General features: G+C 36.7%; 1 protein-coding gene across 4 annotated transcripts; it reads left to right on the forward strand.

The window, feature by feature from the left end:
- Nucleotides 1-2,917: 2,917 nt before the first annotated feature.
- On the forward strand, nt 2,918-22,364 carry nudt4a (nudix (nucleoside diphosphate linked moiety X)-type motif 4a). 4 transcript variants are annotated; one of them, XM_038299912.1, is made up of 5 exons: nt 2,918-3,257; nt 12,514-12,612; nt 16,727-16,771; nt 16,962-17,049; nt 21,457-22,364. In XM_038299912.1, the coding sequence occupies exons 1-5, from the start codon at nt 3,159-3,161 to the stop codon at nt 21,657-21,659; spliced, it is 534 nt and encodes a 177-aa protein (XP_038155840.1). In that variant the 5' UTR covers nt 2,918-3,158; the 3' UTR covers nt 21,660-22,364. The 4 variants fall into 4 exon arrangements, with proteins under 4 accessions (XP_038155840.1, XP_038155838.1, XP_038155839.1 ...); XM_038299910.1 differs by having other exon boundaries at nt 2,920-3,257; nt 12,514-12,624; XM_038299911.1 differs by having other exon boundaries at nt 2,920-3,257; nt 16,959-17,049.
- Nucleotides 22,365-25,182: the final 2,818 nt, after the last annotated feature.

Consider the following 25,182-nt stretch of genomic DNA (forward strand, 5'->3'; position numbering starts at 1 on the left):
ATAAAAAGACTTAAATAATGCTCTTAGTTTACTTTTTGCATATATGCCTCATCAAACCCTAACATCTAATTGGTTAGCGTGCATAGCTGCTCAACTATTGACCAATCAGATTATCTATAGCAGATTGTAAATAGTGACTTTTACAGGCTAATATATAGAATGCACGTAGGGGAGTTGTATATATTAGCCTGTAAATTCATTAGTTCGGATCTCCTATAGCCAATCTGATTGGTCAATAGTTCAGCAGCTGCATACGCTGACCAATCGGAAGAATGAAAAAAATGTTTTTAATATTGTTATTTAAAGGTATAGTGGAGGATTTTTGTGATTTTTTGAAAAAACCCACCCTATCCACTTTTTAAAAAAAGCACATGCACAACCCTCTCGAGAGGCAATGCCTATTAAACGTGTGCGAGAGAATGCACAAGCCCATTTGTCCTCGTGCACACTCTGTTTAAAAGTTACTAATTGCATCACTCATACAAGCTTACTTTCCAAAAGAAGATTTGCAATTTTTCCAATTATGTTAGACTCACCATCGGTAAGTGAAAATGAGGACGAACACCGAGGACGGCCTTACGCAAACATATCACCATAATGATTGACATTTAGGAGGACCACTTATTTTGATGATCCACCCACAAAAAGAACATCCTCCCCATACCGTTAAGTCTTTTAATCGGATAATTAAATAATCATTTACGTGAGTAAAGTGTTGTTTACTTCTTAATAAATAACAAATGATAAAATTAGACAATTTGGGCACATTTGGCCACAATGGAGATCCAAAAGACTGGATGGATGAAGCGTATTTTAAAAAAAGACTGAATTTAAGAGTTGAGTACCGAGTACCGACTAAATTAGTAGCGCTTAGTGACAGATATTGTGTCATGACTTTTTGATTATTTTGTAATATAACTTCAGGGTGTTTGACCATCCAATCATAGACCTAATTCAGTGGCACATCAGATGTCTGTAAAGTGAGCTTCTCAGCAGTGATAGCCAATCATACAAGGAAAGACTGAGGGCCACTCAGGAGCTTGTGGACGGTCTAAACTCAGGGAAGCAGGCTTCAACTTGAGCTGCGGTTTTCCACTTGGCCCTAGTGCAGAGGCGTAGCCAGAACATTTTTATAAGGGTGGCCAGGCAATAACCAATGTACACTGAGGGGTGGCCGAAAGCGGATAGGCGCCAGAACCTCAGGGTCAATCTACACTGTTCCAACAGGAGATTTAAAGAGCAAAACATTCATATTTTCTAAATGAAGACAAACTATACTTTCCTACAGCCTTTGCTAACAAGTAGACTCATATATTTAAACTCCGTGCTTTCTAAATAAAAGGTATAGAGGACAAAAGTCTTTCAGTTTTGAGATCTGGGGCATAAATCTTTTCCGTCGTCATTACTTACCTACTTGTATAGATAAACATTCTACATAAAATTGATATTTACAAGAACTAATATCTACATAAATTGAATATTTGATACGTTTTTATTAAAATTATTATTTATCTAGTATTTCACTGAAGACTCCCAGATGACTTGCAGAGACACATTTTCTCTTTACCCATTATAACACAAAATCTAGGTCTGTAAAGAGCATGATTTCTGTATTTATCATCTTCAATGTTAGTATATTGATGTGTATAATTAACCACAAAAAGTGTAAATGTTTTGAATATTCCACCTTAGAGTATTACTGCTGCCATCATGCCATCATCTGTGTTAGAGGGAAAAAATGGTAGGGGTGGCCACAGGGGTGGCCATTGATTGGCAAAAGGCCAATTTATACTTCTAAAGCATAGCCTCTGAAACTGTCAAATCTGTCTCTGTGTGCGACCACGCCCCCTGCGCAGAGGCTCTGCAATCGTCATCGCGCACCTCAAAAAAACCCTGACTACACGTCGGACGATCCCAAACCCGCACAGACCTCAAGCGGAAGTGCACAGCCAAAAAGCAGCTGTGATTGGTCCTTGGTATGCCTTTCCGGCAATCTGTGTGGTCATCCTTCTCAATTCGGTGCCGGGTCGCTCCATTTTTAAAAACTGAGGAATAACAACAATAGATACTCGAGATCCATCTTTGTGACCGTGATATCTTCCAGACGCGCTGTTGTTGTTTTGGAAAATAAACACTCCTGGCGGCGCTGCCAAAGAAGTTCTCGTGACCATCCGCCGAAGTTCTTGCGAGTTCTCGAATAGGCTCCCCCTAGCGCTTTGGAGGGACACTGCTGTGCGTCCCTAGTAATTCCAGACCTACGTTGCAGAAGCATACCAGCAAAACTGGTTCGCGACCAGACGGAAGCGATATTTGATGTGTGCGGTTGCAAAAGTATAATCCAACCTTAAAGGGTATGACGTCATACACACTCCGCTTTGTTTTAAGAAAATATATAAATATAAAAAATATAACCGCCGTCAGGGGGCAGTGATTCGCCTTCATATTATGAATGCTGGCGTACCATAAATGATAAATTATGAACAGTTTAGTTTGTGCCTTCAACTTGTTGCCCAAAGGAAGACGTTACTTGGATATAACGAAACCGAATATCTTCAGAACAGCTCCAAATGACACAAAACTCATATGGGTGAGTAGAACATGATATAATAACATAAAATCAAGGGCCCAATGTAAAAAAACAAACAAACATTGTTCCCCTTTAAGGGGGGCCATGGCCACCCCTGGCCCCCCATCTAGCTCTGCCCCTGCCCTAGTGCTAGACAACTTTCTGTTTACAATAGAGTATCATTGTATTTGGACAGTTAAATGTGCAGGGGACATGTCCCCCCCGTCCCCCCCAATAAATTGCGTCCATGACCCTACAGCTTGCCTTAGAGATGATGGGATAATCTGAGACCAACATGGAGCTTCACTCTCTGGTCAGCTGACCTCAGCAGCTAGAGAGGAGGAGTATTTGTCTGACAGATGTGTCAGTATGTTAAAGCATGAGTGCTGACAGCGGCTGGAAACTCAGAGCAGATCCAGTCTGACTTGAGTCTCTGCGCACTAATTAATGATCCGACTGCTCCGTTTGGAACCATTGAAAAAAGGAGCAACTTATGCGCATTTGGTGGGATAATCCACAGTTTATCTCTTTCTGACCATCTCGGTTTATTTTTTTATTATATATAGAGAACTGCATTAAGAATCGAGCATATATGATGAAATACAAGGCAAATCAGACCAGGACGTACGACGGAGAGGGATTCAAGCGCAGAGCTGCGTGTTTGTGTTTGAGAAACGAAGAGGAGGACGAGGTGAGCTGAAGTTTGTAGCTCTCGGTGTTTACAGAGGTGCGACATTTTAAAAAATATATCCTTCTGGATTCAAACTGAAACAAAGCACAGCCTGTGCGATGAGGGAGCTCACTCTGCTTTAATTAGTGCTGTTAGGTGGGGCAAAGTTGAGCTTTAATTGGCTGAGGGCTGAAATATTTGACCTCTTAACTGCAGGGAGTCTGAGCAAACCCGACCGTGAATTCGAGGAAATCCATGCAGACAACACGTCTTTAATCCATTGTCGGTGACACCCAGGCATTTATCCAATGACATGTTGTATTTAACTTCTGGCAGATACATGCAAGCAAAGTCAATCTTTATTAATACACTGCTGCCATTATAAAGAGATTGCATCTGTATTTAGTTTTGAAGTTTGTTCATTATGGAGTTTATCATTTCACAGGGACCAGAGGTGTTGCTGTCCTGTTCAGTGTATGAACAGACACTTTTTTCTTTTCTCTGTCATTTAGGAAATACAAATAAATACAAAGAAATGTTGTATTTGGTTGAAATCCCTTCAGTGTTTTTGTCTTGGATCCATTTTGGGTTTTTACAAGCTTCTCTTAATAGACTAGCTGGAACTTTGGCCCATTCCTCCGAATACTGTGTCGGGGACCAGACTCAACAAGGACAAAAATAAATAAATAAATAAAATAGAAAAAAGTAGAAAATAATTCAATTAAATTCTTCCAAAAATAGTAAACAAAACAAAGATTTAATGTAAGAATAAATCAAAGGATAAATAAATTTGGGCCCAATTTAACTGAGGTCAGCTGAACTCTAACTCTACACAAACAAAACTGACCTGCAAACAAACTAAAGACTGTTTAAATAGGGATGGAGTAACCCAAGGATACCACATGAGGGAGGCACGACATAACAAAAAAACCAATAAATACAAAATTAACTTAAGCATCCTATGAAAAAAAAGCAAAACGAACTTTTATTTAGTGAAAACAACATTAAGTGAATATTTAAGTGACAAAATTAACTAATCAAAAATGACTTGAAACAAGCCTCCCCCGTCAGTCTTTCAGAAAACAAATGGTATGCTCCAGGTTTCCTCCTCCAGCTGGTTTGTAGCAGCAGCACCTCAAACAAAAAAACAAGTGTAAATAAACCATTCAGACAGACACTAAATGGTGCACCCATTAAGATATACCTGTCTAAATGAAATAACCAACTTAAACATATAAACTGTAATATAATATAAAGCAAAAAATATATAAAAAAATACTAACATACTTGTATAACCTAGTCAGACTTGTTTAGATGTCCTTGATTTTTAGCCCATTTCCAGCTCTCCACAAATATGGATGTAGAGCATATGGATGTAATTTTTGGGGGGAACAGGGGGGGACATGTCCCCTACACTTAGTCAAATGTCCGTTTTGGTCCCCTGCACCTTTTACTGTCCAAAAACAAGGTTACACTACAGTACACAGACATTCGTCGAACACTAGGACCAAGTGGAAAACCGCAGCTTAATCTGAAGCCCGCTTCCCTGAGTTTAGACCGCCCAAAAGCTCCTGATTGACCCATCGTCTTTTCTTGTGTGATTGGCTGTCACCGCTGTCACTCATGAGAAGCTCACTTTACAAACATCTGATGCGCCACTGAATCAGATCTGTGATTGGATGGTCAAACACGCTGAAGTTAGTTATATTGAAAAAATACTTGCGTCCCCCCCACTTCCAAAATCATCATTTCGTCCATGGTAGTCGCCATTTCAAGTTGAAGATTGATAATTATTTTACCATTGTTATAATTTGTAAGAAAATCAATAAAATTAATAAATTCTAGATTGTGCTCGTTGTAGACCCACAACATACAAGTAGGCTATTGTTGAAATTGTTAGTTATAATTATTTTCAATGTTTCTTTCATGCAAGCTTCAATAAGTATGGATATGAATAGGAAATATGATCCTTTTTCATTAGATTTGTTTGATTTCCGAGGGTATTACTTGTGTTCGTGACACTTTGACTGATACAACAAATATCTCAAAATGTAAAGATACACTTTAGGAGTCATATAGCTCTCTGTTCTCTACAGCATTTAACTTTGCGTTTTTACAGTAAACACTTAGAAAACTAATTTGGAGGTAAACGTAGGGCCACTAGCTATTTTTAAGACTTATTCCTCCCCAAGCTTTAACCTCATTGCCTTTCAAACTCAGCTGTAGGCATACACATAATTATTGGCTATAACAAAGTTGAGTATTCTTTTTTAAAAATCAATTTTCTGGTACTTTTTTTTGAAATTCAACAGGAAAGACGCTTGACTTTATTGCGTCAACATGTTGGTGCAGCCTGTTTCCTTTCATAAATTAGAATCATACCATGATCTGCTGCAGTATGGTATAATGCCGCTTCTGGCCTTCTTTAAGAAGGCTCAACAAAATGTGACCTTTCACAACTGAGAAAATAAACCTCTGTCCCTGTGTAGACCAGGTACTAAATGAGCTGTGGGCGAGGAGTGCAAACACATGAATATACAACAAATTCAAAATGTACTACTAACACAAACATGAGACCAGCAAACACAAACATGAGACTAACAAACACAAGGCAAGGTAAGTTTATTTGTATGACACAATTCAGTATAAGGACACTTACGTGAATTAAACAATAAAGAAGAAAAAATAAAAGCAGAATAAAAACAAATGAAGATAAAACACTATAAAAGCAAGTAGTAAAACAAACAAAACAGTTGGACCACAACCTTAAACTAGAAATACCTCAGTCAACGGTTTAATTTTAACGGTCAAGGGCAGTTCTAAACAGATGGATTTTTAACTTTCACTTAAAAAAACAAAAAACATACTTGCAAACAAACACACAAAACAAGTTTAGACTAAATTTGCTGTAATAAAAAAAAGAAAAAAGAAAAAAAGAGAGAGCCACGAAGTGAAAACATCTTGCAAACACAAAACCTGCTGCAAATAAATGCAAAAACAACTGCAAGTTAGGAAAAGCTAGAAACTAGCTTTGCATAACAGGAGCAATCCAGACCATGACGATGATTAACACATACTGAACATTACTACAAATTAATGTCTATGGGCCAGATCTGTTAGAAAAACAAACAAATGGGAAGCTCACCCAGAGAACATTAGGTAGAGGAAAGAAAAGGTAAGTTGTCCTCTGTATCTTTTTTAAACGCATAAAATAGGGTGAGCATCCTATATATGCCCTAACTAAGGTTCTGGGCTTAAACAGGTGGGAGATCGTTTCTCCCTAGTGGTGTAAAGCACATCCGTTGTGCAGGAACTAGTTTTGGTTTAAACAGTATAAGCTGATTGTTTATTTTTTGTTTTTGAGTCCAAATTGTGCCAAACCAGTTTTGTAATCTTGTGGATGTAAACCCAGCTAATGCGATGTAATTGAAGCAACTTCAAATCATTGGATTTCCCGTCAGATTAGATGCTAAATCATGTCCGATGTGTCTCAGTCTTTACTCAGACAAGCATAACTCAAGCGAAATACAGCATGTTGTATAATTTTGATAAAAGAATAATATGGGCAGAAACCTATGCCATTAGAGAATACATTCGAATTACCTGCAGTAAATCATCTGTATAAATATTTTGAAATTAAAATGTATTTATTAATGGTAAAATAAATAAAATTATACGTAATAATTTATTTATTTGTTTGTGTTAAAACTATATTTCCTTGAACTAAAATTTCAGTTCGACTAATTTCGCTTTCCGTTTAGATTTCAGTTTCAGTTGTAAAGTTCTAGGTTTGGGTAATCTAGCATTTTCAGCTAAAAACAACTAGTGGTGTAGCTGTCATTATTTCCCTGATACTTTTATTTTTTATTTAATACATTTAATAAAAACTCGAGAGTTTTGCTGTTGGTCATTTGACACGATGCAGGGCATCAGCCAATCTGTTGTTAGGAATCTCTTGTTGGCTCCACCTCTCCAGGTCTACATGGAGTCGCATTGGAAGTTTCTCTTTATGCCAAATGCGAACCTGTATTCAGTGACTCTATTTTTCTAGGACCTGAAGGTGTGGTACAAAAAACAGAAAAGCAAAGTCAGTATTAAAGAGTTTAAAATTACTTTTTTTTATTTAGTGAAACTCGCATTCAGATAAATACATTTCATTTTAACTTTTGCATACACAGATTCCCTCTGGGTAATTACTATTCGGTTTCTAATGGCACAAGTTTTTCCAAACAGAAACTCATATTAGCAGTTCAAAGCTTAAACAAATGGATTCTGGCACTTGAGGCACTTCAAGGTTTTGATTCAATCTTTACAAAGCTTTCTATGGTAAAGTGCTCCAGTCCCTCATAAAGGAAGGAAAAATAATCTGAATTATGTCATCCTTTATTAACTAGGAACTAGCCGTCCCACTTTTGTCCTGCAAATGTCACAATGGACTAATGTCCAAACAATAACATTTTACAGGACAATTTTACAGGACCTTAAATGCTAAATAAACTCTTAAAGCATCTAGCTTCATTTTTCTACCTCCTTCCTTGCTGGCAGCACTTATTACAACCGCTGACGCACTTCCACTTTGCCTTAAGAGTCTTTACTGGTTTAATGAATTCAGTTGGACCCTAGTTATATTGAGAAGAGCAGCAGTAGAACCTTTGATGAGATAATAGTACTGATAAAATAAATGTTAAATCAATTGACCACTAAATGATCAGATTAATGGCCAAACAGTTTATTATCATTTTTGTAACTAAAATACTTTTTTTAAATGGGATGTTTGGCTAGCCCTTTAAAGTATTATCAGGGCACTGATTTATTTCTCATATAATTGCAGCATTTTGGGACCTTCAAAGCTTTAGAATCATTTGCCAAAAGTGGTTTGCTCTTTCATCAAACAAATGCCCACACTTAACAATGTACTCTCTCATTTTCTATATTTATTTGAGACAATAATTACCTGTAAAATCCCCCTAGATACCAGTCTACAGTCGTCTACCTGTAAAGTAGTCTGAGAGTTTTTGTTAGTTTGGAAAGGATTCTTAAATATTTAGTCCTACAGTTAATATGGTTTACAGGGCAATTGTAGGTCCAGTTAACACGTGGAAGGTGTCAGTCAGCCTAGTGACGGCAGCAGTTTAAGGAGCACATGTGATAGGCAGAGTATGAGTGCCTGTTACAGTGTGCTTAACATCAAGTGACCCTTTAGGTGCAATTTATAGAAACAAGGTGCAGGCACTGACTGTACGGACAGATCTGCCTTGTGCTCAAAACCTTTTTCCATTTTCTGTGCTGCTTTTCATCAAGGTCTCTTCTGCTCTTCTTCTTGAATATGTATGCTGTCATTAACCTGTCAGCAGCCGAGCTACCGTTCAACATAGAAGGTTACTGTTGAACTCAAACAGCTTATTGGTATCAAAGACAATACTTTGAATTGCCTGTCCAGATTCTTTTGTTATCCAGGATCAGCCTGTCAAGGAAATGTCTTCCCTCTCTTTCCACAGAAACTCTCTCTAGCACAATTAATGGAAGATAAATAAAGAGCTTTGCATTTTTTCACTGCCTTTTCTTCACCAAGTCAGATAAGGCTGCATTCTGCTAATCTGTTAATCGCTTAAATACTTCTACCTTTCTAAAATAAAAAATCTAGATACTTGATCTAGGCGGATTTAAATGAAATACTTCATGACTTATTTGACAAACCGATCTTTTTGTGCTCATTTAGTTGAGTAACATCTCTCACACACACACAAACCACAACCTCCAACACCACTTACACATACTTCTCAACTAAAGCTCTATATTATCTGTAAATCTTTATGCTTATTTATCTTGTATCATAACCTCACTAATATACAGTATATAAGCCATATTCTAACTTTCCTATGTAATCTGTATATAGCTTCCATATTTATTTCTTTTATAGCCTCTTAGAATTACTCTATAGTCCATACAATCATAGTTTCTGTACACGTAAATAAATATTTATATCCTGTATAGCAATTCTAGATAGATGCAAAATACATTTCCTTGCTTTGTTCTTGTGTATTCTAATCTCTCTCACTCACTGGAGGGGTTCCTCAGGGATGTAATTTTGGTTCTATGCTGTTCATTCTAGCCTTCTGGTAAGATAACATATTCTATTTTCCCAATAAATAGTTATGCCCAACTGTCAAGCATTATCTTTCTGTTAAATATCTTCAAAAGGCAAAGTGATTATTTGTAACTTGCATCTAGACCACTTCAATTAATCTGTTAACCTTTTATAGGCCACTACAATACTTTGAAAATCATGATTTGAAGCCAATGGTGTTATTGGAATCCAGGACAAGACCTTATTACCTTTGTAACATTCGAGAAAAAGGGATATTTTGTTGTCAAAAATTAATATAAATGTAAGAACAAAAAACGCCAACTTCCCGAATATATTAAGAAAAATAACAAAAGTGCTTCTAAGCGAAATTCATGAAAAACAGAAAGTGAAAGAAACACATTCTTTTTGGTACAACATAACCTTATAAGCATTAATTCTGATGCTGGCACTTATATATTTTTAATTTATAAACCTAAATATAATTGTTAATTAGGCTTATAATTTTTTTTAACTTTACTTTTCTAACTATTCAATTTGTTTTTAACCTTTTTAATTAGGTAATATATCATTCAAGGGCTCATCTAATTGGACAAATACCTAAATAAGATGTATAGCAATGTAGCAGTATCTGTGCTGAATGGCTGGATATAGATCTTGTGCTTCTAGACCTCATTGAGGGATGGGAGGGATTCCATTTGTTAGGGGTATGCAAGTGATCCAAAACGCTAACTTGCCCTATAAAGGGTTAAATATACCAACAATGCAGAAACACATACAGTTATACAAACTGACACATTTCTTTCTCTCTCTGTTTTTGATTGTTCTTTGCACTAGTTTGTTTCAGAGGCTCACAGTTATTTTAATAGAGTAATCATTGCATTTCATTTACTCTATTATATTGCAGCTATGCAAACTATCCCGACCCTTTAAGAAAAAGTTAATTTCTCCTAAACCTGATAACTGGTTGTGCAGCAGCAGCTGCTATTGGGTGTTAAACATAACTGGTAACAAGTCTTTTTCGTCACTCTGGAGACACTTTGTTTCAATTCAGCTACACTTTGGTGTTTTTAAGCCTCTTCAGGGACACGCCAAATTAACTCAATGGATAGAAATTAGGTTTTCCTGAGCTTTAAAACATAACTTAACGTCAGATACTCTGCTTTAGGATTTCTAGCTACCAGACAGCTGAACATTTTTTATTTTACTATTCTGTCAAGCTACCATTGGTACATACCTTGACATCTTCATTGAGGACAAATGCCTCATTAGTCTTAGTTCTATGTAAGATATAATAAAATGCTTACTTCCCAATAAGATCTTGTGGATAATCAAGATGGTTTTGACTGATATAAGTTGTTCCTGTGTGTTCTCTCTAATCGGGAGTGGTTTTAAATTCAAACGCCACTGATGCCATTTTTGTTCAGCCTCTGTTTTGTTTTTGAACCATGAATGTTGGTTACAACTGTGGCAAGTCAGGCCTGCGGTGCTTTAGATTCAAATATCCCACCAAATTAGAGGTTGATAGTCGCAGTTGCTCTGACTGTAGACATAGGGAGACTTAGATATAAAAAAAAATAGAAAAATTTCCCTGACCTGGAAATATCAACAGGCATTTTAGTAACTCTGTCTTGTTTTTTTTGTCGCTTCCATTTTAAAAGTAGCCAATGGAAATGGGCCTCTCTTAGCAAACAGTTGAGCTTAAAATAATTAAACCTTAAAAGTGGTAGTTTGGGGTTTTAAAGGGGACCTTAGTTTATTTTATTGCAATGTGGTTTACTGCAGTTGACTTTTCTTGATTTACCTGTCGAATAAATATGCAGGAGAGGGGATGCAAAAACTTTCCTTTAAATCAAAGTGGTCAACCAAGAAAAGTTTGTTAACAAGTGGTTAAAACAAGGCCTGCGTTAAATCAAAGACCCTATAATCCCTTTACAGAGGACAGAGCATACATGTATTTGTGGCCAATGAATTAGTGAAGTGTTCAGTTTCTGGGACATATAAATATAAAGGCATGGCCAATTTCAGTACTATCCATTGAGATGTTATTTGAAATTTCAAAACCTTCCAAAATATTCCACTCCTGCAGGAGTGTAGCTCTCTGAGCACTCAGTGACGTGTGCTATGCCTGTTGGGATCGTTAACCTCCTCTGCTAAGCTTCTTGTTTTCATACTAAAAGGCAACTGCTGATCCGGTGGGTTTTTGAAAAGCCTCGTCGCCGTCTACGTGCGAGTGCCTACGTGTTCTGCATGGTGTTTTGTGAGATTGCTTTTGTGGGTTAGGTGTTTGTGTTGTACAGCCAAATGCTGGTGTTTCTATTGTCCCAAGAGCCCTGTAGAAGGGCTCTAATGGACTCTGGCATTCAGAGGAGATTCACCATTGCTCTTATCTTCTATAGCTTTAATAACCCACAACGCCACAAAAAAACATAGCAAACAGCTGGTCTCAGAGGCTTTGAGCACATTTTTGCAGTTCTTAGATTTGTAAGAAAAACTGCTCTTTCAATCTGTTTGTCTGACTGCCTTTTTCTAACTCATGTCAGGATTTAAAAAAATCCAAGGAATGACAAAAGATAGCTTCCATATTGAGTCTTCAATCCAAAGCTTTGTTCCATCAAATAAAGAAATTAATGAAAAAAATCTTGAGGTTTGTTAAACATCTTTTACACAATGCCTCGCAATATACTGCACATTACCCAAAACGTACAAAACAAAGAGGGCAGCATTATGCTTGGGGGAAGCTATTCTTCTGCAGGGATAGGAAAGCTGGTCAAACTTGGCTGAAAAAACGCTGGTGATCAATCTGGGTAAATGCTCCAGGAAAAACTTTTATAGGCTGCAAAACCCTTGAGACTGGGAAGCAGGTTAATGTCCAGCAGGAAAATCTCCTCAAACAAACTGCCTGAGCTTTAATGCAATGGTGTAATACAGGGGTATTAAACCCAAGTCCATTTATGGCTCTGGAGCCACAGGTTGAAGACCCCTGCCTTAAAGTAACTAGACTTTTTTATTATTTGTGTCACAAATAACTTCTAACTGGACATTAAAGATAGTATAAGTGTGTATCTTGATCATGCAAATCAATTAAACCGTATGGATTGCCATCATGTAGCTTTAGTGCGGGACAGACTCTGGTCTCCAGTGTACCAGTACATTTGGTGCAGATCTGACCGAGTTCTCTATCTTCTCCAGGTTCTGCTGGTGAGCAGCAGTCGGCATCCAGACCAGTGGATTGTGCCCGGAGGAGGGATGGAGCCCGACGAGGAGCCCAGTGGAGCCGCTGTCAGGGAGGTATACGAAGAGGTGATTTTTTGCGAAGCGACATACAAACTCCACCACTTTTCCTGTTGTTCTGGATCCTGCTGGTGAGGAGTTGTTAAACTTCTATTGTCCTCCATAATTTTTAGTGCCTCCCCACAGATTAAACAATGGCTCTGTTGAATCGTTTAAACGGACCATCCATATGGATGGAAGGTGGGAATCTGGACTAATGGCTCGTTTCTCTGGCTATATTTATACACAAAAACACCATAGATTAGATGATGGAAAGTAATTAGGCTTGAAAAAAGGGGTTTAACTTTAAAAGTAGATATAATACAAATATTAAGAAAAGGAAAGCAGAGTCAAGTCTGAGGATGTCCAGCAGTAAACCTGAGCGAACCACATTTCAGTGAGTGACGCAATAGTTTTAATTAAATATGAAATCCCATTGGTATGATGCTGAATCTTTCCACGAAGCAAGTGAAATTAGGCAATTACTGTTTTAATTTCATTGGTGTCATCACTTCTCACAGTCTGATATGGGCTTTTTATAACAGGAAACCCAGATGGGAGGAAGAAATAATTGACGGTGTTGTGCAAACGTCCCATTAATGAGTTCTGTGGTTCACTATAGTGGGTGGCTGGTAGTTTTCCAACATGTTTCACAGCAGGGTGAGCTGTGAACTTCTGCTGTGGCTTCGATGATGTGATGACAGCTTTGAAAGATGGCTGTGACATTTGGGTAGAGTTTCCAGTTACCCCAGTTACCCAGAGCTTATAGATCTGATGTGTACCTGGATATAGATGGGCTGCACAAACACTACAATCATATGAGTGAAGATGTTATTTTAGAAAACATTTTTAAGCAGATATTTCTGTGGATGATATAACATTTTAAAAAAATCATATACAGTATTTAAATCAACTCTTGAAGCAAAGTAGAAGGAAAAATTTCAGTTCATTTATGAAAGTCACATCGATTGTTCTAAAAAATTTGAAAAGATTTGCTGTTTTTTTTTCTTCTTTCATTTTCCAATATACCCAAAATATAATTGATTTTTTTATTCATATCATTCCCTTATGTACCAATGGGTAACTGCAGAAATTGGTCATAATTAGTTGAAATTATAATTCATTCCTTTTGGAAAATCTGTATTTATTTGGCACCTAGGAGGAGTTTACGCTTGTAGCAGAATTACCCATAAATCATCAGCTATTTTGTGTGACTGCAACATTCTAGATGGCAGTCACAGCATGATATTTTAATGATGCCCTTTGTCTCCCATATGAGCTAAATATGGCTTTAACATTTCAACAACTGGCTGCTGCAAGAGCTTTTCTTTTAAAAAAAAAAAGACATTTTTGTGTCACATCCACAGCTATCTGATTGGTACCAATCTGTTTCTGCTGACTTTGTTAATTTAATGAATATCTTTGCAAAGCTCCATTGGATAATAGAATTGTTCAAAGCCTAAACTATTCAATAATTAAAGAAAAAAAAATATCCACACTTACTCGATGTGGATTCAAAACTCCTTCACCTGCTCGCTGGGTAGGGATACTCCCTTCTATCACTGGAGAAACGGGCATTATTGCTAATTAGTGATCGACCTCATGGGTATTTGTGATGTAGAGTAAAAGTTTAACCCTCTCTCCCTGACAGACTACCTTAAGCATAAAAATGAAGTGCAGACGAAGAATAGTCATATGAGTGATCTGCTGATAGAACTTTTTTGAAAGAAATCATTGAGGTGAAAATGATGATGCCCCAAAGTTTGATCCCAGAATTAAAATCGGATCTAGTTAATGTCCTTCAGAAAGGGACATGCCATTTCCAACACTTCCCTCGCATCAGTTCTCACCTCATCTCATCATCAATTTTGCTACTGACCAGAGGTGCTTAACTTGCAGTTGTAACATGACTAAGGATAATTGCATTAACGATTTTTGAAACCGAAAAACCAGGATACTCGGATACTAACCCCCGATCTTATTCAGAGTTTTCACTTATTCTGCTTTCAAAAACATGGCCAGACTGGACTTACTTAGATAACCAGACCTTCCCATCTTGGCATCTTAAAACGGCTGCTTTCAAAACGTATACATTAAAGAATAATATACCAATCAGACGAAGTTAACTGAGATATTGTGGTTGCTATTTTAGTCTTAAGCAGCAAAAGTGTGATGTTTAAGTGAATGCTGCTTTACGATGATGTTCAAACTGATACAAAACCTTTTTTTTCTTTTTGACAATTACACACATTATAGGTTTAACTATAAGAATGGCAAGAATGGTAATCAAAAATGTAATCTCCTCCTTACTACTCATTTGAGGAAATGTGTGTCATGCTGTGATGCATTAGTTGACATAAAAGGGTAACTCTTCCATGATTGCTCCTCAAAAACTAAACCATTCATAGTCCTGGTTTTGTAGTCTAACACGATTACAGTCACCAATTAATATCTACAGTTAAAATAAAATTAGCATTAGGCTTTTTTTTATCTCCTTATCTGCCTTCGATCTTCTCTGACCAATCAGTCAGAGGTCGAAGATTATTAATTAATTATGAAAACAAAAATTGGATTATTTTAAATTTCTTCTCTCAAAAGTTATTGAAAATCTAATTATTTATTTTTCATATTTAGACTGATCCCTTTAGACACTGATTGAGCAGTTCTACAAAATGATTTGAGCTTCTGCATCTGCGTATTGACTAATGCAGTGACAAAGCTGTTCCTTTTGTGGGAAACACCAACAAAATAACCTCCCTTCTGTTTTGGCAATAGGGATTTCCTGTCTGATCCCAACTGTTCTAAAACAACTCTGCTCTTCTCTGAACTATGTTCTTAAGCTTGTTAATAAATGTTTCGTTTATTTTGCACTTTTCATCTTTAGTCGAACCAAACAAATCACAGCCCTTTTTTTTTTTCTTGAGCAGAACAAGAATCGAATCTTTATCACAGCATGGATCAGCTCAAGCTAAACCAAATGAATTAATTCACACATACCATGATATTACAGAAAGGCTTCCTATCTGCGGTAACATGCTCTCACTCTTCTTTCATTTAAAGGCTCCACACTGTGCTCAGCTCTTCTACTCTGACTGTAACTTAATCTGTCTGACTGGTGGTTGCTTGTGAGCATCACGCTTTCTTCACTGTTAACCTAGTAATGGTCTACATGCAGCATCTTTTTCTCTTTCATCAGATGCTAAAATCTGGGTTAACGCAGGGAGGTTTGGTCAACTTATCAAAGTCACTCATTTTGACCGGTACTGCCTACGGATTATCTCACTCATGTGTTGCGTCTCTTTCTGTTTCGCTTTAAACTGCAGTGTCTTTAATCTCATTTAGTGACAAAAACTGCAGTCATGGACTGTAAAATTTATTAAAATACCAGAAATGTGCTTAAAGTCATATTGTCCAATAATTTGCTGCAGTATTTACTCTAACACTAACCTTTACCAGTATCTTCCTAAACCTAAAACTTAATCTAAAGATAATCCACACCATACCTCTAAACTAATCAACCTAACACTAAAAAGTGTCTTTGGTCCCCATAAGGCCTGTCAAAGGATTTTTCCTTCTGCAAAGCATGTGGACCTGGCTATGCATCAAAATCACAGGTTTTGCCAAAAAACAATTTTCTTTTTTTTTTCTTTTTTTAAGCTACTTATATGGAAGTTGTTTTGTATGTTTTCCAACCAGCATTAAATATAGAAATTGATTGATTGATTGATGGATTGATTGACTTCATTGATCTTACAGTGGAGAAATTTACTCTTTACATTGCCTCAAATCGATAAATCCAGATCAAGGTTTGGTACTGTAGGCATGGCCTTATATCTCTACAGTGCCCTCTAGAAGCTCTAAACAATTAGCCCCTGTCTGAAGCCATGCATACAATGAGAATTATGACATTTGGTACAGAGGTGAACCATGTTCAAAACCCCATAGGGAGAAAACCGATTTTGATCATATGGAAAATGTTATTTCTGGCAATAAAACATCATGGTGCTTATGTTTCACAAGTTTTCCAGTAGGTCAAAGTTTTTTTTTAAAGCTTAAAGACAAAGACGTAGTAAATATTCCAAACATGTAATGCACTTTGTTTTTTTAAAGTTCTTTTTTCCTTTTACTTCAGGCTGGTGTGAAGGGAACACTGGGCAGGTTACTTGGGATATTTGAGGTAAGGCTACCAAGGCATATTTTTTAACCATTACTTTAGATTGCAACAAATAAGATAACAGGAATCCACTGTTAGCATAATACACAAGGCAAACTCTCTATTATAGATGAAAGCATTTGCATATTGTGTCTATTGAGTTCATATAAGAAGTGGTAAATGATTTTTCTCCTTCTTATTTCTTTTTCAGCAGCACAACCAAGACAGAAAGCACAGGACGTACGTCTACACTCTTATTGTGACAGAAACACTGGAGCACTGGGAGGACTCAGTCAACATCGGTAAACCTCCATTCTAATCCAGTTTGTCATACCATGAAATAAATCAACATAAAAGAAAAATACAAAATAAACATTTATATATCACTTGATGAGGGCTCTAATGTCAGGTTTTCTTTGTATGAAAAATGTAAAGCAAAGTCAAATTTGTTATTTCATATTTGAGACAATTTTGCAGAATAACAGCAACAGATTATTCTGAAATTAATATTTTAAATTCATGCAGTGTTTGCCGGAAAATCACAAGACTTTTAACGAGATCTGTAAACATTTCATGCTGTTTGCATAAAATAGTAAATAAATTGAGGTTTAGTTTTATTGTGGTTGATCCTTATCTATGATGTTAGAGTAATAAAATGTTTCCTCTAAACAAAAGGAGAATGCATTTTACATTTAGCATTGGTATAGAAAAGTAGGTGTTCCTAATCAATATTCCCTCTAAGCTGCTCGCTTGTGCTATCATGCACTCCTCGCATTTTCTAGGAGTACAAGAAAATCTATGCAGTGCATAAAATAAAATCCAACAGAAACTGTAAATCAAATAGACTAAACACACTTTATTTTATTTTGTAATTTTGATTTTATCATTTGTTTTAGAATTTAAAACCAACAATGATAATACCAGAAACCAAACTCTCACATCCCCCCAAGATTCGTTACATAATATTGAGAAACAAGGAACGTTTTTTGCTTGCCATACAACATTATATATTATAATAAATAAACAAGGAAAAACTTCATCTTTATTTAATTTCGTTGGGCTCTTATAGCATCCTAGCCGCCTGGACACTAGATGTGCTAGCCAGCTTTGTTGAATTAAAAAATGTAGCTGTTCTGGCCACTGATCTCACTGCAAAAACAATCCAGAAATAAGTAAAAAATGGCTTAAATTAAGTATATTTAGCCTTAATTTGAGCAGGTAAATAAGATGATTTGCCAATGGAATGAGTATTTTCACTCTTAAAATAAGATAGTTAGATAATATTTACTTGAAATAAGACGATAAAATAGTTTTTTCTTATTTTAAAAGGAAATTGTCTTGTTCCATTGGCAAAGTGTCTTACTTACCTCCTCAAATCAAGGAAAAACACACTTATTTTAAGAAAAAATAACTTATTGAGATTTATATTTTTTGCAGTGCTCTATTTATTCACAGGATTGCTGATAGCCTGCCATATTGGTACTCCATAATTAGACAGGTCGCAATGTAAACAATGGACGCAGGAAACTAATAAGGCACTATTGGGATGCTATTACTCTAGTAACCCTCATCACGTGGTTATATGAAAAAAGTGTGGGCACAATATAAGATTTGATACCCACATTCTGAACAAACAACTAAATACCTAATATCTTAGTGTTCCAACATTCAGAAACAGCAGCTGATTTGATTTCACAGTTAGAGTGCCAGGGGGTCCAACAAATGGAAGCTATGTCAATGGGAAACAAAGATTCAAGGTCAGCCGTAGTGATCGATGTGGCTGCCCCAAATGATGGAAACATCATGAAAAAAAGAACATGAGAAATTTGAAAGATACCAAAAACATCAGGGAAGAACTAGAGAGAGTGTCTGGAAGGTGAAAGCAACGATTGTGCCTGTGGTCATTGGAGCAATCGGGGCAGTGACACACTGGAAAAGTGGCTCCATAAGATACCTGGAGAAAAATCAGAGATATTGGTCCAGAAATGCACAGTTCTAGAGACAGCTAAGTTTCTTAGAGTTAGACCTGAGCCTGAGATGAAGCAACCTCCCCTCCACCCAGCGATACGAGGGCTGGGCAAGAGAGCAGTATATAAGTTTGGCCTCAGCTTGCACATATTACTCAGGGGGCTTGTGTGTATGCCCAGACACATGAAAAAGTAAAGGGAGCATTGTTCACAACAATGCTGAAATTTGGAAAACCATTATTGCTGCTTTTTAAACCAACTTTCATCAGACCTAGATTTTTAGTAATCTATCCATCAACATAAAAAGGCTGTTAGTGCACAAAAAAAATCACATAAAAGTTGTCATAAGTATGTTTAAAATATGGATTAGTTTCATTTTTGAAATACTGGACAGATTTTATTTGGTGACAAAGAGCAATTGGCCTTGAACATTTTTATTCAATAAGTCAAAGTCCTAGAGATCACAATAATAATAAAATAGCCTGTTTTGTTCATTTTAGTTTTTATTCTATATACCCTATAAACAAGGTCAAATCTTTTTTAAATGTTGCAAACTGGAGTGATATTTTAACGCTTTTTATGCTGGTACATCTCAGTCATCACTGAGCTGTCTCCATCTTCTGCAGAATGCAGCAGCTCACCTTTTAACCAATAATCCCTTGTGCAACCACATTGCATCCTGTTATCCTCATTACATTGGCCTCTTGTCTGTTTTAGAATAGATTTTAAACTTCTTTTTGTTTAACAAGCTCTGAGTAGCCTCACACTGTGCGGCCCGATGCTCTGATGCAATCTTACGACGGCTGACTGAATTTCAAACATGTTTGATATTCCACCGACCTCACGATTCCTGATCGCGAGGTGAACGTGAGAGGCTGATCGCCCCTCGTTACCACCTGCGCACTACACGACACACGATAAGGCTGAGACTCAGCAATCGGCCTGAAAAGGGCAAAAAGTCATACAGTGTATGCCCGGCTGAAGTCAAATCTCACAACTTATTGTCTTCTTCGAACAGGCTTTTAACGCTTACAAGAGCAACAAGTGAATTTGCACCACTAGATGTGCTGTTGAGCACTGTCTGGCAATAATAATAACTGAACTTTATTGATTTTACACCAGAGAAATTTTTCTCTGCATTGAACTCATCCCCTTGTGAAACAGTGGGCTGCCATTGTGCAGCGCCCAGGGAGCAGTTTGGGATTAAGGGTCTTGCTCAGAGATCTAGAATGCAGATCCAACCAGGTACTTGCAACCTTCAACCTTTCAACCTTCTCATTTTAATGCAACTTCCTATCAAAGAGAATAACGTGAAACAAGAGATAATTTGATTTGTATTAATCAATAATGATAATAAAAAGTATTAACGGGAAGAAGACTGATTCTACCCATGAAATTCAGACTGACCACATTATATTTTTTTTATATATAATCTGAGATCTATCATTCCCTTCGTCTTATTATTTTAATTTACGATAAAAGATAAAACAGACTCAAGCTGCTGTCGGTGTAAAGACTCAGCCCTAACCACACAGAATACATGGAACAGGGACAACTACCAGATTATGTTACTCACACTGATAAAAAAATCTGAAACTTTGACAACATAATTAAAAAAATCAATATGCAAATGTTTAAGCAATTAGTGATAAGGCTATTTAATCTCATCCTATTCTATGCAGATGCCCTATATGTAGTGACAATTTACTCACCTCAGCATAATGGATTGTTTGGGGGTGATTTCTTGACTAAAGTTTATTTATTTTTTCAGTAATTTGGCATGGAATAATCTAACCAATTGGAGGCAGCCATAAACTGTTTATACCTTGGTAAACATTTAGGCCTGGATGGTCAGGAGATTATAAGGTTTAGGAAACAATAAGATGGTAAATTACTGCTAAAAGGAGTTACTTTTACCGCTTTAATTCCAATATGTAGAGTAATAATAACAAACGGAAGATGAGCACTAAAAGTTAAGAATGCATAATTTAATTTGGTTTACCATTTTATGTTAGAAGCTTTTACTTTTGTTAGATTTTGACAGACTGTTGCTCTCTTGACCAACTAAAAGTGAGCCATTTTCTCCACTCCGCACACTGTAATTTAGGTCTCTCCACCCTTTGCTTCAAATACAATTAAAGGACCTTTGTGTTTATTTTCTTCCACACAATACTTTCTGTTTACATTCACTGCTTTTATAATCACCGCACATCCCTGAGCTCTAAAAGCTGTAACCGAAATATGCTTCAGTCATTTTCCTAAAAATATACTAGAAGTTATGAAACTTTTAAAGCATCCATGCAAGCAGTTAGAATCAAGGAATGGCATAGAAGGGATGGATTTACAATGCTCCACATGTCTGCACCTTGAAGTGAAGTTCACCACCTGCAGAAAGGAAACGTTAGAGCAGCTAAACTCTTTTTGCTTTGGTTACAGTTCTCATGCAGGAGAATAGAGTTGGCTGCGATGAGTGATAACTGGAAAACAACTGGCCACAGCAAACATTCCTGCCCCCCTTTCTCCCCGTTAACAGGCTGAACCTATTTCTGTGGGTGAATGAAGTAAACCATTACAGGCATCTTCAACAGACCAGTTGGAAATGTTTGTTATGTGATACTCTATCCCTATAGGAGAGATACATTTCAAATATCAAACACCTTTAAAATAACTAGGGGGATATTTCTTTTATGTAATCCACATTCCACGGTCACATTATTCCTCGTTTCTGGAATGTTTACGCAGGTAGGAAGAGGAAGTGGTTCAAAGTGGAGGACGCCATCAGGGTGCTGCAAGGCCACAAGCCTGTCCATGCAGAGTACCTCCGCAGACTGGCAGACACCTGCAGCCCCCCCTACGTGCCTGTGTGCGGGCCCCGAGCGATGGAGAGCAAGGCACCTCACTATGTTGTTTGCTCAACGCAGGATTCGGATCTCTTTAACAGATAGGACCTACAGCTAAGAGTTCCTCCAGAGGACACTGATGGACTACACTGGAGCATCGGTTGCTTTATAAAAGCAATTTTTTCTCTTGTACAAAAAAATTTGCTGAATTTTTTTTTTTTTTTTTAAAGCTGCCCTTAAGAGAGAGTGAAAATGCTTTCTAGGTGTTTTTACTCTTTTCTTAATTATTTAGTTGAAAATTATAAGTCAGCAGAGCTAATAGGTGTCATTATATGGTGCAACTTTTGATGCATTTTCTTGGAACTGTGATTGTAAAGTTCTTAGCAGGGTCTTACGTGGTGCATTTGTAACCGTGGTGTTACATTTTCTCACTGTTTCTCTCCTTCAGTTTCCAGAAAGCCGAAACTGGGAAATGTTTGCCATAAGAGGAAGCCCTGTTCCCATACTGACTCATTGTCAGATAATTTCCTGTTGCAAGAGTTTTTTAAAGTGGAAGTAGCCGCAAGTGTGTGAATGGTTTTGAGAAATCTTCTGTATGTTTCCTCATAAAACAGTTTTCATATTTTGAGAACTTGGTTTAAAGTTTCCTTTTTGTAATCCTAAGTGAATGCATAATTCCAACAAGCAGGATTTTTGACACTTTAAACCTGGGAGCTTGCCTTAATCAACACTAAGATATTATTTTGTATGTGTATTCATAATGTTCTCATAAATAAGATGAATATTTGATAAAGATGAGTGAAAACCCTTAGATTAGAAACATCTTATATAGTTGCACTATAATAAAGCAACAAAAAAAACCTAAAAATCTAGTATTTGAAGATTTAAAAAAAGTGTAACTCAGAGACCCATGGCATCACTGATCCTCCACTATGCATAGCCATTTGCCTCACAGCAAACCCACAGATTCTTTGTGGCTAAAAAAATTAATTTTATCATCTGACTGAAGCCTACGGTTCAGATTAAAGTCCCCGTAGCACATGGCAACCTCTTCATGTTTACATGTGTAATGATAAGACAGAAAAGGATTTTTAAGATTTTTTTTATGGCACGCTTCCTAATCTCCCACTTGCCATGTATAGAGCATGAAATGATCATGAAAGCTTTGGTGACACTGAGATGCCTCTCTTATTGCAGTTCTGTAGCAGTGAGCTTTAGACATGTGTGTCTCTGCCTTACAATTCTGATGGCAAAATAAACGGTTATCTTTTCCCTGTCTTGTTTGGTACATCTCCAGTTGCTTAAAACTTTGTAAACAATGCTCTGACTGTTCATATCAACAGGTTTTAGTGATGAGCTGTTTTCTTGTAACTGGAAATCAACATGTACGGTACATAACATAAGAGAATCTCATGTTTATTTTTCCTTTTTTTGTGAAGAGTGGCCAAGAGAAATGGCGGCTATACTGCCATAAAGTACATTTATTTCTTTTGAAATCAGAACGTTGAGTAACTGAAATCTTGGTTATTCTGATCAACTTAAAAAGTAAAGCATACATTTCAGAAAAAGCTCCAGCAATACTCATTGTATAGGAAGTGTTATGACTGTCAAAATGTTTGGTACTGGAGTTTTCTTAAAAGCAACTATAACTTAATATCAGATTTCCCCAAGTCCTCTTAAAGAAATAATGCAAACACATTTGGCAATTACTTAATCATATTTAGTTACTTTAACACATTTTTTTTATGTCCTATCCTGCTAACATGAGGCAATTGTGTTAAAGTAATTAAATATGATTAAGTGAATGCCAAAAACGGCTGCATTATTTCTTTCAGTGAACGCACTAAAATGAAAAGGCTCGATTTTATTACATTTTGAAAGAAATTACATAACTTCAGCAGAAAAAAAGCCTTTTTTAAAAGCTTTTTAAACACCTTTTGTGGAGGTGTGAGCAATTGTAGTTGCAGTAGAACAAAAACCGTACAAGAAGAAGCAACTCTTCAAATACATACCCAGCATGTCAAAGGCATTCAGATGTTACTGAGAAATAACATTTCCTAACAGTGATCTATTAGCAGTATTTAAAAAATGTGACATTCAAGAGTATCATGTGTGAGGAAGCCTTGAACTACAACAAATGGGTGTCAAAGTGTTATAATTATTTTAAAGTGCCTTAACATAAATAAAAAAAATGTTAATCATCATGAAACAAGGTTTTGTGGAGGTTATATCTATAAGACAGCTAAAATAATAGTGTGTACTTTAATGAATAATTTGAAATGGAACTCTTAGGTGCCCCTATGTATAAGGGCTACAGTATAAGGGCTATCTGGGGGTCACAGGAGAACTTGTATTAGTACAAGATGGGATTTGATGTGTATATATCCATTAAAACATATTAACAGAGCGTCAATCATATTTTCCTGATAATATAAGATTTACTAATACTTGGACACTTATTGCACACGTTAAAAGGATCAATAATTGACCTTTTTTTCCCATGACTCCTTGGAACAAAACAACTTGTGCCTCTTTTACTGTCCCTTGTCTGCAGTGATGCAGTGTGATCAGTCATTACTGGAAATCTATATCACTCTTGAACCGCAAAAATAGGGTACACTGGTCTTGTAAGATACAAAAGATCAGAAGCACAAATAGTAAATGTATTTCTACAACTTTCAATTGCCAATATATTCATATAGGGCCCAGATGGACATGAAATGGATTGAATAAATGACCCTATTTGTGAATGTCCACAGGTTCCCATTTATAGGCTCGATACATCACAACCGAAGGCCCTGTGTATGTCTTAGATGATTGATTTTATTGATCTCACAGTGGAGAAATGTAGTCGTTACATCAGCTCAAATGGTCAAAACGAGAAGAAAAAGGCACATGGAGGTATATACAGTATATGACAGCTAAAGATTCTTTTTTTATATATATATATATGTAGCTGAATTATTGCCGAGGGCATTTACATGGGTATTTATATAGATGGATATTTATATTTATATGCACTGGGTATCAAATATAAAAAAGGTTATTGCATGGGGCATTAAATAGTAATTGCACATTATACGTTGCACAAGTTATTGCCGTTGTAGTGTGGCATTGTAGAGTCTGGTTGCAGCAGAGATAAATGACCTGCGGTAGCACTTCTTTTTACAAACAGGGTGTACAAGTCTTTCAATAAAGGAGCTGATCAGCTCCTCTACAGTCTGGTGCAGAGGGTGGAAGGTGTTGTCCATGATGGATGTAAGCTTGGACATCACCCTCCCATCAGCCATTTCCTCCAGAGAGTCCAGAGCACAGCCTAGAACAGAATGATGATGTGCAATTAGAACACTTTTCCTAACATCTTTTATAGACCCGTAACACCTATATATATTACTCAAACTGTTTTGCTTTTACGAGTTACATTCAATCGTACAACGCTGAAGTTGGAAAAACCAGGAAAAGATGAGTACTAATGTAATGCAACACATTTCTGGTGGGCTTTATTGAGTGCCACCCCCTCCAAAGGCTTAGAAAACCTTGGACTAGCCCTGATGTCACTCTAATTTATACACATAATGGGTTAGAAACTTGCACAGGAATTGTTTTGTTCAGATTTCCTTAAAAAGAG

Source organism: Cyprinodon tularosa, unplaced genomic scaffold, assembly GCF_016077235.1.
Source record: "Cyprinodon tularosa strain WSP-4 unplaced genomic scaffold, ASM1607723v1 ctg44, whole genome shotgun sequence".
NCBI classification, from domain to species: Eukaryota; Metazoa; Chordata; class Actinopteri; order Cyprinodontiformes; family Cyprinodontidae; genus Cyprinodon; species Cyprinodon tularosa.